At 35.6% G+C, this 12,296-nt stretch overlaps 1 protein-coding gene across 7 annotated transcripts in view; it reads right to left on the minus strand.

The window, feature by feature from the left end:
- RGS7 (regulator of G protein signaling 7) overlaps window positions 1–12,296 on the minus strand; it is a 221,830-nt gene that overhangs the window by 126,443 nt on the left and 83,091 nt on the right. For all 7 annotated transcript variants that reach the window (XM_061989810.1, XM_061989814.1, XM_061989817.1 and 4 more), the window contains exon 2: window positions 1,038–1,134. In XM_061989810.1, the coding sequence (XP_061845794.1) occupies window positions 1,038–1,134 (97 nt within the window). The remainder of the gene's footprint in view (window positions 1–1,037; window positions 1,135–12,296) is intronic.

The following is a 12,296-nucleotide window of genomic DNA, read 5'->3' on the forward strand; positions in this document are numbered from 1 at the left end:
AGTAGTTTTTCACTTGCTGTTTTTAGAAGCAAGAAGACAAAATAAAAGAAAGAAAAAACAGTACCCCAGTTGCCTTTATAACAACATAATTAAAATGCTAGCCCATAAGTCGTTATTTGTAGAGATAATTCATGGACATCCTCTAACTTCTACAATTTGTTTAAAGGACTCTTAGAAATCTTTTCTAAGTGCTTGCAAGAACATGACTTAACTGTGGTAGATCCACTCACTTTGTTTCTCCCCTATAACAAATGCAAACTTCCAGATGTTATCAGGCATGATCCTGGACAGATCCTGGATGTAATACGTACCTTTATTTATAGACACATAAACATGTATATGTAACTGCATATAGACATATATATTGTTTTTTAACTGGAGATCATCTGCTCTTGATCTGATAATTTTCATATGGATGCTTTTGTGGGTAGTAACAGTATTATAAGCTGTTATCATATATACTTTCATGATTATCATCACAGTTCTTAGTCAACAATAGTCCCCTATTTCCTACCAATCAATAGTTTAGAGTTCAAGACAAAATTCACTTGCTACATACACATAAACTCCTAGCACATTAAAGGAAGCATGCTACTCTAAACAGCAAGGTTTGAAGAGCTCCATTTGGTATCAGTTACAGTGTGCAGTGATGATTTCCTTTTTGTGCTGCTGCTATGGCAGTTCTTATCTTCATGTACTGGTCTATACATTAAACTTATACTTACTATGAAAACAGGTTAAAATCTAAATCTGAAATACAAAATTTCTGCGATAAAAATATTGCCATCTTCAGATAATTGACTTTTTGTAGTAAATTAAGTATTCCCTTCACAAAACCATCTCTGTATAAAACAACTTCAACGTGAGAGGAACATAAAAAAATCCCTGTAATTAAAGTATTCAAAGGATAGTCAATGTCTCCTCCAGACCAGACGACTGAATTTCCCATAGCACTCAGTTAAACATGTTTTCCATTTGAGCATCTCCTTACATAAAGTGGAAACTTTAAATAATATGACATTCACTTAGACTCTTACCAGAAAAGACACTGGGGATCTTGGAAAGAAAACTTTTGACTGTACGAATAGGAATCCCATTTTTCTCATCTTGCATGCGGGCTATGACGTCTTCCATCTGAACAGAGAGAAAAAAAAAAAGAAACAATAAAGAAATCCAGAATTACTTCCTAAAATAAATTCTCCATGTAATACTAGATCAGAACAACAGGTCTCCTCTGGATATTTTTTTATTAACTTAGTATTTAGAATCTATTTTTTTTATTGAATATGCCCAAAAACAGCAAGTAATTTATTTGTGGACAACAGTAAAAAAAAAAAAAAAAAAGCATGTACTCAGAGTCTCTTGAGAAAGAAATACCAATGCAGAACAAAGAGATTTAGTTAAAGTAGTTCAAAGCAGTTAAAATAATTAGTTAAAAAAAACATTGTTGCATATAGCAATTAATGTTTTGATTTTATTACTGGTATTGTACCACACACATAAACAAAATAGAGCCATACAGCCTTCTGAGGGACTGATATAGATATCAAAAAAGCTCTTCAAAATAAAACAGAGTTTTTAAGTTCAAAGTAAAAATTTCTTGTCTTCTGAGAAGAGGGGGAAAAAATCATCAAATGTGATGCAATTACAATATCTTAGCCTGCATATTTTCTGAATTATGCTCCATCCAAAGTTTCACTTTCATGTGAACTATGAACAAGCCTTTTTACTAGAAAACAAAGAATACTTAGATGGAGTCACTGACTGATGCTAGTTTTTATTCTTACACATTTTGCAATTGAAGTTTACACATTAGATGATTTCCATCTTTCTTTCTTTGAATACCTAACTTCCCAAAATATTCAATGATACAATGAAATATAAGTATCCTTTTTTCTTAAATCACTAATATTGATCATTCCATACTGAAAACTAACAGAGCACTTTCTGTTATTTTAGTTGTTAAATCTCTCTCACCTCTGTCCTCCAATAGGTTCCCAAAGAATTCACAAATAGTCTGTTGCTGGATTGTGTTGAGAAAATAGATTAATAGATAAAATTATGTTATACATCATTTTTCCACATAAGTCAATGATGTCCAATGAAAGGACAAGGGGCAATGAGTATAAGCTGGAACATAAGAGGTTCCAAAGAAACACAAGGAAGAATTTTTTTCACTGGGAGGGTGATGGAGCACTGGAACAGGCTAGATGATATGTAGAAGTCCCTTCCAGCCCTTAAGATTCTGTGATTCTGTGATCCAAATCAGCAAACAATAAATCAGCATTAGTCACAGCTGTGATTTAATTGGTCTAATGGGGGAGTTCTATAGACCCAAGAAAGGGTAAGTGAGCGGAGGTCACTAGTGGTGTAAACAAGGGAAAAAAAAAAATCCATAGAAAAAATTAAAACAAAATCAATCAATTGCTTATGAAGATCCTGTTTATACAGAGAACATCTGGAGGTTCACATGCTCCATGCATCATACATTTGCAGTCGAATGAACACAAATCCAGTAGCACAGTCCAAAACAGAAAGTACACACAGCAGAAGATATTGTTATCAAGACATGGAAGATCTAGTCTGCTGCTCAGAATTAACAAACATACAAATGTAACAGAAGAAAAGAGCCAATGTTCATAGTAATTTAATTATTTAAATAGAAAAGGCTGTTAATACTGTCTGAAAAAAATGTCGAGGAGGCCAACTGTTGTCTATGAAATGGAACTGTCCCTACATGTATTACCCATATAATAAGTGAAGACTTGTGTCAATGCCTTTTAAGTTCAACTGGTATATCTTATGAGGCCTTAAATAAATAAGAAGTTGCTCAAATTCAAGTGAATATCTTTGCTTTAAACAACAAAGTAAATTATAACCATGAGTGTGTAATCTTCTCTGTAAATGAACAGAGGTAAATTTGATGATAAATTCCATATATGCAGCAAAGTTTGTAAGAATATTGCTACAACTGCAGGGTGAATAACAACTGGGACACAGTTCTTATTTAAAGAAACATGATAAAGGTATATTTGCACTAAGAGGATAACTACAAATGTAGCACACTATCTTGTTCTGAAACAAGGTAAAACACATCATCAGGCTCCTAATAAGTTCCAGTTGACCTCAAATTCCATACTTTATCTTCTTAGACTAATTCTTATTTGTATTGTCCCTTTTTGCACAGAAATCTAAAGGTCAATTGTGTTCTTAAATCTTAAATGCAAAAATTAAAAAAAAATGAAGGGAAAATGTAAAAAAAAAATGTTCAATAAAGATTCATAAACATCTAATCCAATATACTTCAGTGCTCAGTTTAACTTCAATATACATAGTTTCTGGCTGAGGTGCTTTAAATTCAGCAAATGTATAATCTCATATTTGGGAAACAGCATTCAAGGAACATCATACAACAGTGACCTAAGGCAATGAAAAGGGCAGAATAGTTTAATTAAAATTATGAATGAAAATCTTCACCTAATTTTTCTCAAGAAGCTTAATCTGGGAAACGCAAGTTGCTCCCTGATATCATAATTTTTTTGCCCAGTCATTGTTTGATTCTAAGACACCTCACTTGCTCCTAAAAGGCTATAAGCTCCTTCACTTCACTTTTTTAGCCTTAAGCCTTCCCAAAGAACACAAACAACGCAAATCAACAAAAAACTGCCTCTCAATCACTCCAAAAATGAAGCTCAACATGCTTGAGAAAATGAAGTTGTATAACCACATATTTTAGGATTTCAGTTAGCATTATACACAATTAACAGTGTGGTCAAGGGAGGTTCTCTTCCTCCTCTACTATGCCCTGGTGAGGCCTCATCTGGAGCCCTGTGTACAGTTTTGGGCTCTCCAGCTCAGGAGGGACAGGACAGAGTCCAGTGCAGGGTCAACAAGATGATCAGGGGGCTGGAGCATCTTCCTAATGAGGAAAGGCTGTGGGATCAGACTGATCAACATGGAGAAGAGGGGACTGAGGGGAGAACCTCATTAATACTTACAAGTATTTGAAAGGTATATGTCAAGGCGATTCTTTTTTCTGTAGTGTCCAGTGATGGGACAAAGCGTAATGGACAAAAGCTGGAACACAAAAACTTCCACCTAAGGAAAAACTTCTTTCATGTGAGAGGGAGGGAGCCCTGGCACCAGCTGCCCAAGGAGGGTGTGGAGTCTCCTTCTTTGGAGGTTTTCAAACCCACCTGGACACGTTCCTGTGCGACCTGATCTAGGTGACCTGCTTTAGCAGGGGGGTTGGTTTAGAGGTCCTTTCTAACCCCCATCATTCTGTGATTCTGTGATTCTATGAAAGTATAGCTAGACGGAAGTTCACAGTGCAGCAAGGATTCTACAGCAGCATTTCTAAATAAATATATGCTTTAAAAAATGTGCCACTTGTTTATCAGTGAGGCAATTTTAACCCTGACAAAAACTCACTAACCTGATGCATAGGCAACTCAGATCAAACTTACAACATTAATATTTAAAACTTCACTCATCTCCTTATGAAGATAATCTGCAGTCTTCATCTTGACATGTAAGGACTATGTGAAATCTGTTTCAAAGACTATGACAACAGTGGCAATGCATTTCTATGGAGTAAAGAGAAAGAAAAAAAGCAATATCCTGTAACAGAAGGACTAGAAGATACAGGAACCATTGCCTACTAATGACCACTGACGCTGCTCCAAATGTGCTGGGAGCTAGGCATGGAGATATGCATGACTTACCCTAGCGGAGGAACCCATAACGAGCTAATGAGCCTACAGAGTCAGTATTATCTGGCCAAAGAGAAGAGAGAGAAAAGTTTTCAAATGGGAAGTCAAGGTGGTGGTTATCAGCTGTGTATATGGCTAAAAGTCAACTGAAGGACTTTATTAGGCTACTCTTCTTCCTTGATATGATCATAAGAAGTTTCTGCCATATGGGGTACAATTCATCTATCTTTAATCATCAATTGCTAACCAAAGGTATCTGTCTTTCTGCATTATTGACAGGCAAAGTCTTGATGACAAACGAAAACTAGTATTCTTTAGCTACTTACAGCTGAGTGAAATGAATACAAATCCTGCCAACAAAATTTTTATGGTCCCTTGGATATCAGTGCTATGTGGTTTGGGAAGACTCTGATCTTTTAAATTTCTAAATCTCAATATTAATTTCATTGCTAACAATCCACACACTTTGCAAAAACTATTCCCTTGCACTATAGCTCAGCATCACTGCTGCTTAAGAAGTGTGATTTTTTTTTTAATTAATTGAAGACAACAGAAGTTGAACCTCTAAAATTTTGTCAGTGCAAGACAAGAGGTTTTTTCTTCCCTTAAAAGCAAGCCTAAATCATCTCCAGATAAAGATGGTCACTGGAAACAAGGATTCCAAGACTAGAAAAAGAAAGCTATGAACTGGAACTGAAGTTCAAGAGATACTTAGTAAAAGCTTGAAACCTTAACCTGCTTACACAGGTAAAGATATCTCAATTTGATTTCTGTTACTAAAATAAACTGTCAGCTTGTAGGTTGCAGAAGGCTTTCCTTAGCCAGCCCCACCACACAGAGATCTACATGAAGCAATATTTTCTGAACAAAACCAGGAGGGTAGGAGAAAGCCACAAGTTTTCTTATAAGGTAATGTCAATTTCTTCCTGTTTTCCAACACGTTAACTACACAGAATAGACAGACATTTTCTCATATTTTAAGTATTATACTGGTAAAGAATTACTCATCACTGTTCTTGCTTTCAACAGTACTCCTCTCTTGAAACTCCATTGTACTACATAGATCTATCTCACACACTGACAATTATACTAAAATTTTCTGCTGAGACCTCCATCAGCTAAAAAGCCTGTAATTGCAGGATGTTGAAAATTTGTAAGAAAGTATTTTGCTGTGGTTCACCGAGACAAAAAAATCTGTATATTTACATGAATGGCAAAACTACCCCATCAGAGCTACACTTCAGAAGCCTCAGACTTTCTGTCTTCCCATATGAGCTGCTCTTTTCCTGGAGCCAACAGTCACTGCAAATCCTTCTTTAATTGAATCATCACAGTGTCACCCGAGAGCTGCCCAAGTCAGTGAACCAGGGGTTTTGTCCAGCTAGTCAAGCTGTATCACTGAAACAGAAAGAGCACAAAATATAGGAACTACAAATCCCAGGAGGCTGCACTGACAGACATAAATACAGGCAAACTGATTGACAGATAAAATATTTCAGTGTTTCTCACCAAACTAAAGCAAATCATCTCACAAGCAGAAGTGCTAGTAACTCTTTTCCTAAGTCAAGTGTATAGAAATGAAACTGTTTGATGTCTATGTATCAAAGATTTTAGCATTTTCCATCTAATGTAGAACTGGGTTATTTCAGCTCTTCATTCCTACTTGGAATGAAAACAAAGTTTAACACATTCCAAAAAGTCCAAAAAGGCACATTTAGATTTTTTGTTAAAGTACAATCCTGAAAGATGTCTTAAAACATGCAAGATTAACCAAACTGTTAACAGCAGTCACAAACGAACTATCTGAGCTTGCTAAATAAGAAATAAATAAATGGCAGTCAGGAGGTCTTCTAAGTCAGCAATATTGCTGGTCTACCAATACAGTGAACTGCCCTAAAAAGCATCTCACAAACATTAAATTAGACATAATTTACTCAAAAAAAAAAACCTAACAAGAATGACTGAATGCATTCTGGTGTCACCTGATCAAGTTGGACCTGCATTAGCAGGGGAGTTGCACTAGAAGGTCTCTAGAGATCCCTTCCAACTCCTAGCATTCTATTTGTTGAAGTAATTACTTGACATCATAAAATCAAATCACAAATCAACATAAAAGCATTCTTTCACATTAAATGCATGCAATGAGGATAGTTTGAAGAGCTTAATTTACTACATATACCTATGATGTTGACACCTCTGCCTCGCATTTCTCTCCTGAAAGTCACTGGTGTGAGATAACAGTTCATACTCCATCCTCAAACAAAATACTTGTGGAGAGAAAAAGATGTTCTGGCTTTGCACATAGCACTGAACTCTGTATTGAAGCAGTATCTGTCATCACTTTTATGTCTGAATTTATAATTATTAATTTGTGAATTTCTAAGAAAGATTCAAAATTATTTGCCCTATTTAACTGTACAGAGATACAGTAAATATGTAACATTCCAAATTTGCTGTAAAATAAGGGTTGTATTTGTACATATACTGTATTTACCTTAATAAGTGATTGTCATTTGTTAAGAATATTTTAGGTTATATTGAATTTATTTGAAGATCAATGCCAGTTCTGTGCAATTACTGTTGAGACTTGGGTTTCTTCTAATTAGATGAACAGTCCCACTGGATTTGTCCCTGACATCAACAGTGCATGTTCACCACTGAACTAGCATCAATATGATATACTCTACACGCTTTTCTAATTTAGAACTGTGCTTTTGAATGATAATTTTAATCATGTTCTTGTGCTACTTATGCATCTTAAAATGCTGTATTTAAACCATCACTTCATTTAAAAAATGCTTGCAGTTTATCACAAATAATACAAGTAGTTATTTTGCTTTTAATTCCTGTACCTTGCCCATTTTATGTAGAGAAACAGAGTCCTAGGAAACAATGAATGAACATGCACTTGAAGTGATACAGTTAGGCTACTATAAAAGAAGCAGTATCCACCTTTCAGTAGTGCTGAACTATCTAATGATAAAGTTGATAAAAATAAATCACTTGTTAGCTATGTTCTCTCAAAGAGGAAAAAAGTAAAATCTTCAGGTAAAGTTTATTGAAATCAAGTCAGTTAAATTATTGGCAGCTCAGACACTGATAACTAGTGAATAGTGAAGAATTTTCTGACTAACTTGACAACATTTTATTTAGAGAGAGACTACGTGAGGAAGAAATAAAGTTTCAGAATTAGACATGCTGAACATGATATAGGGTATAGTAGAGTATATATTCATCTACCTAAAAAAAAGTTTCATTCTTCAGAAAAATACACTTACTCCAAAATACCATCATTTAATTCTTAAGCCTACAAAACCAGATGTTTCCTAAATTAGTACAGCTTTCTTACATCAGCTGTTACTAATGGTTTTAAATCTAAATTTTTCTGGTTGGAATCTCTTTTCCCTTTTGTCAGATGATCCCAAATATCACAAAGCCACATCACAGCAGTAGATCATTTTAGAAGCAGCTATTGTCAAACAAGGAGTAAATCTTTTTTTAAAAAATGTAATATCATTACCATTCAAATGCTGAAGAGTAATCATAAGAAATTACATTGACAGAAACAACATTTCAGGGTAAACAATGATATGAAAATGGAACACAAATTTAGAAAATGAGATTGCATATATTTCGAGGTTCTCTAAACTGCTCTGGACAGCAGCTTATGAGGATGCTGATCAAAGTATTACTTTTCCATTCACATTGAAACTGTAAAGAGGAATACTTGTATCACAGAATCACTGATCAGTTTGGGTTGGAGGCAATGTTTAAAAGTCTAGTCCAACCCCCTGCAATGAGCAGGAACATATTTAACTAGGCGAGATTGCTCAGAGTCCTACTCTGATCTCGAATGTTTCCAGGGATAGGGCATCTACCACCTCTCTGAGTCAGTCTCATCACCATATGGAGATGATAAAACCTAAGCAGATTGGTGATTTCTGCATTGCTTTCTGCCCTGTGGCTAAAGGAGGCAAGCCGGTCTTCTGCTAATATTTCAGCAACTCTTGGTCTTTTAAATTGCTCTGAAGCATTATACTCCATTAAATACAGAAATGCAATTGTTGTCACTAAAACAGATTTTTACCAGTAAATTTTAAAATATGCTGTGGTTAAAAAGTTGTTCTAAATAATTGTATTACAGTATGGCAAGCTTTCAGTATCAATTGTATTTGGCATTTTTAAAAAATGAGCTGCTGATATAATACGGCAACGTAGCATTACATGACAGATGGAATGGTTTCACAGTAGTCTGTTCACCCTCTGTTACACAACTTATTTGAAAACAAATATTTTACTTTACCAAACCTGAAAAGACAGAAACTAGACAGGCGTAGATATTCTGGCTGTGCTAGTTCTAAAGTTTCTCTAATTCACCCATTTACACTTTAAGAACAATGTGAAAGAAAAACAAATTAATTACTTAAATATTATTGTGAAAAGTAAAAAATACAGAAAAATAATAGATAAAATCCACAGAAAATATAATTGTGGTACATTCTATCTCTAAAAAAAAATCCAGAAAAGTACAGAAATAATTAAAATAGAGCATTTAAACCATTTTACATAAAAAATTATCTACCAGCATCCCAATAGCATCAGTATGTTTTCCCTTTTCATCAAAAATCTTATCATCACCTGCTTTCAGCCAGTAGAAGTTGCAGGTCTGTTCATCTTTTTACTACTTTTGACAACAACACATGCACACAATGTAATTTTCAGACTAAAAAGCAAATCTACCTAGTATAGCTCTCGCTAACAGCAATTCAGGAACTGTAGTGCAAACTATAGGTTTATGAAAGATAAACAAAGCATAAAAATATTAGCATGCATTTTGGTGACAAAATGATGTATTTTTCCATGTCAAGCAGCATTTTTTTATCTCTTATTATGTAGCCAAATTAGATCAGATTAGATCTCATCAGAATATAACAAAATTTAACAGACAAACACGTTCTTATTCAGCAAGGAGTAATAAAAAGAAATACTGTAAATTTTTTTTTAATACTGCAGTGAACCTATGTGGAAGATAAAAGCTCTTTTTTTTTTATGTCTTCTGTCATTTTGAAATGCATTTTTATTTGAAATGGAAAAAAAACGAAATAAAAAAATGTATTTGCTATGAAATAAAATTATGAAAATAAATATTTCAGGTAAAAAAATGCCTTCATTTAAAAAAAAAAAAAGTATTTCTTTCATCTATTACTAAAGAGTATAATTTAAAACAAGAAAAGGTATTTTGAAAATAGTGTCAAAATTGCCATAATTTGATTTATAATTTCTCAAAATTTCCAGAATTAGTCCAGTATAAGAGTCTAGCTGTATCAGTCTGATTCTAAGATTAATTTAACCCTAATTTCCTAAGACAGAGCTTCTATGGTAGTCACAGAATCCTGGCATTCTCCTAAAAAATTACTAAAACCTTAAGAAAAGTAACCTGATCAACAGAATGTAGCCCATATCTTGCTTTAGCAGTTCTTTGGAAGAAGAGAGTCTGAATTTTGGTAAGAGTTTTTGACTCGAAACAATGAACAGGATCCAGTTGGAGGCCTGTATCTAGTGGAGTCCCTCAGCGTTTGGTGCTGGGACCGGGACTGTTCAATATATTCATTTATGACCTTGATAAGGGAACAGAGGGCACTGTCAGCAAGTTTGCTGATGAGACTAAACTGGGAGGAGTGGCTGACACAGTAGAAGGCTGTGCTCCCATTCAATGTGACCTGGACAGTCTGGAGAGTTGGGTGGGGAGAAACTTAATGAAATTCAACAAGGGCAAGTGTAGAGTCTTACATCTGGGAAAGAATTACCCCAGGTATAAGTACAGGCTGGGGAACGAACTCTTAGAGAGTAGTGTAGGGGAAAGGGACCTGGAGGTCCTGGTGGACAGCAGGATGTCCATGAGCCAGAAATGTGCCCTCGTGGCCAAAAAGGCCAATGGCATCCTATGGTGTGTCAAAAGGACTGTGGGCAGTAGGTCAAGAGAGGTTCTCCTCCCGCTCTACACTGCCTTCATGAGACCACATCTGTAATATTGTGTCCAGTTCTGAGCCCCTCAGTTCAAGAAGGACAGGGAGCTGCTGGAGACAGTTCAGCACAGAGTCACCAAGAGTGGAGCATCTCCCTTAAGATGAAAGGCTGAGGGAGCTGGGGCTCTTCAGCTTGGAGGAGACTGAGGGGTGACTTCATTAATGTTTACAAATACATAAAGGGTGGGTGTTAGGAGCCAGGCTGTTCTCAATGTTGTTCAATGATAGGACAAGGAGCAACAGGTATAAACTGGAACATAAGAGGTTCAAAAGAAACACAGGGAAAAATGTCTTCACTGTGAGGGTGATGGAGCACTGGAATGGCCTGCAGAGATGGGTTGTGGAGTTTCCTTCTCTAGAGACTTTCAAAACCTACCTGGATGAGGTCCTGTGTGACCTACTCTAGGAGGCCCTGCTCTGGCAGGGGAGTTGGACTAAATGATCTTTCAAGGTTCCTTCTGGCCCTTGAGATTTTGTGACTCTGTGAATTACAGTGTACTAAGTGTTCTGTTTCAGATCGGAACCTCTAATTCTTGTTAGCTGCTGTAGTTATGTGGCTGACTGGCAATATGAGATGAATAATATACCATGGCAATCACAAATGTGAGCTCAGAATGAGTAAAATGTTTCTTCATTTCCAGTTCTTATGAGTTCACTCTCTGTGTGCGTTTTAAGTAGGACATCCAAATAGGAAGCCCTGAAACTTCTCCAATGTATGAATAACGTTCAGCTTTCTGAAGAATGGGGAGAAATCAATTAAATTTAACAAAGGAGAGTTAGCACATAAGATTGTCAGAAGCAGATTGGAACAGATGTTTTTGTTTTACTCTAGAACAGTAAGACTAAGAAGATTGTTTGCTTTTCTATGTTTGATAGTTTTCTCTTTTTTTCCTTATAATTTTGTCTTATGTCAAATGGCCAAACCAGGAAAGCGTAATTCGAAACTAAAAAGGAAACCGCAGAAAACATTTTTTGTTTCAAGAAGGAAAAACGAATTGAGATTTTGGACTGATGATTTCTGGAATGACTATATCTACTATTGATTTGTTTTTGTTTGGGGTTTTTTTTGTTTGTTTATTGTGTTTTTTTTTTTTTTAAGAAGATAAAAATCTACAGGTCCTATGATGGATTTTCATCTGGAAACCCAAAGACATCAAAATGTAATTGTAGGAGTTTCCTTGACTCACTTGTCCTTGGTAGACTTGAAATGCCATGCTCCCGGCTACGTGGAGAAAGGAAGTTTCCCTTCTGACACACGGCAAAAACATCTTGAAAATGTTCCAATGTATTTGCGAAATACTGCCCTTAATAACCCTCTGTACCCACATTGATTTCCACAGGACTTGGAAAACCTATGTTTTAAATGCTGAAGAGTTCAGGTACATTTGTTGTTCAATTAAATGGAATATATACCCAAAGATTTTTTTTTTAAATCAAAGTGTTTTCAGTCACTTCAGGCTACATCACCACTAGCATGCAGTGCAGGGTAATATGAACACAGAAGTAGGCTGAAGCAGCTGAAGCTGAGGCCCCAGACACATTGGGGGGTTCACTTCGC

This window comes from Colius striatus, chromosome 2 (assembly GCF_028858725.1).
Source record: "Colius striatus isolate bColStr4 chromosome 2, bColStr4.1.hap1, whole genome shotgun sequence".
NCBI lineage: Eukaryota > Metazoa > Chordata > Aves > Coliiformes > Coliidae > Colius > Colius striatus.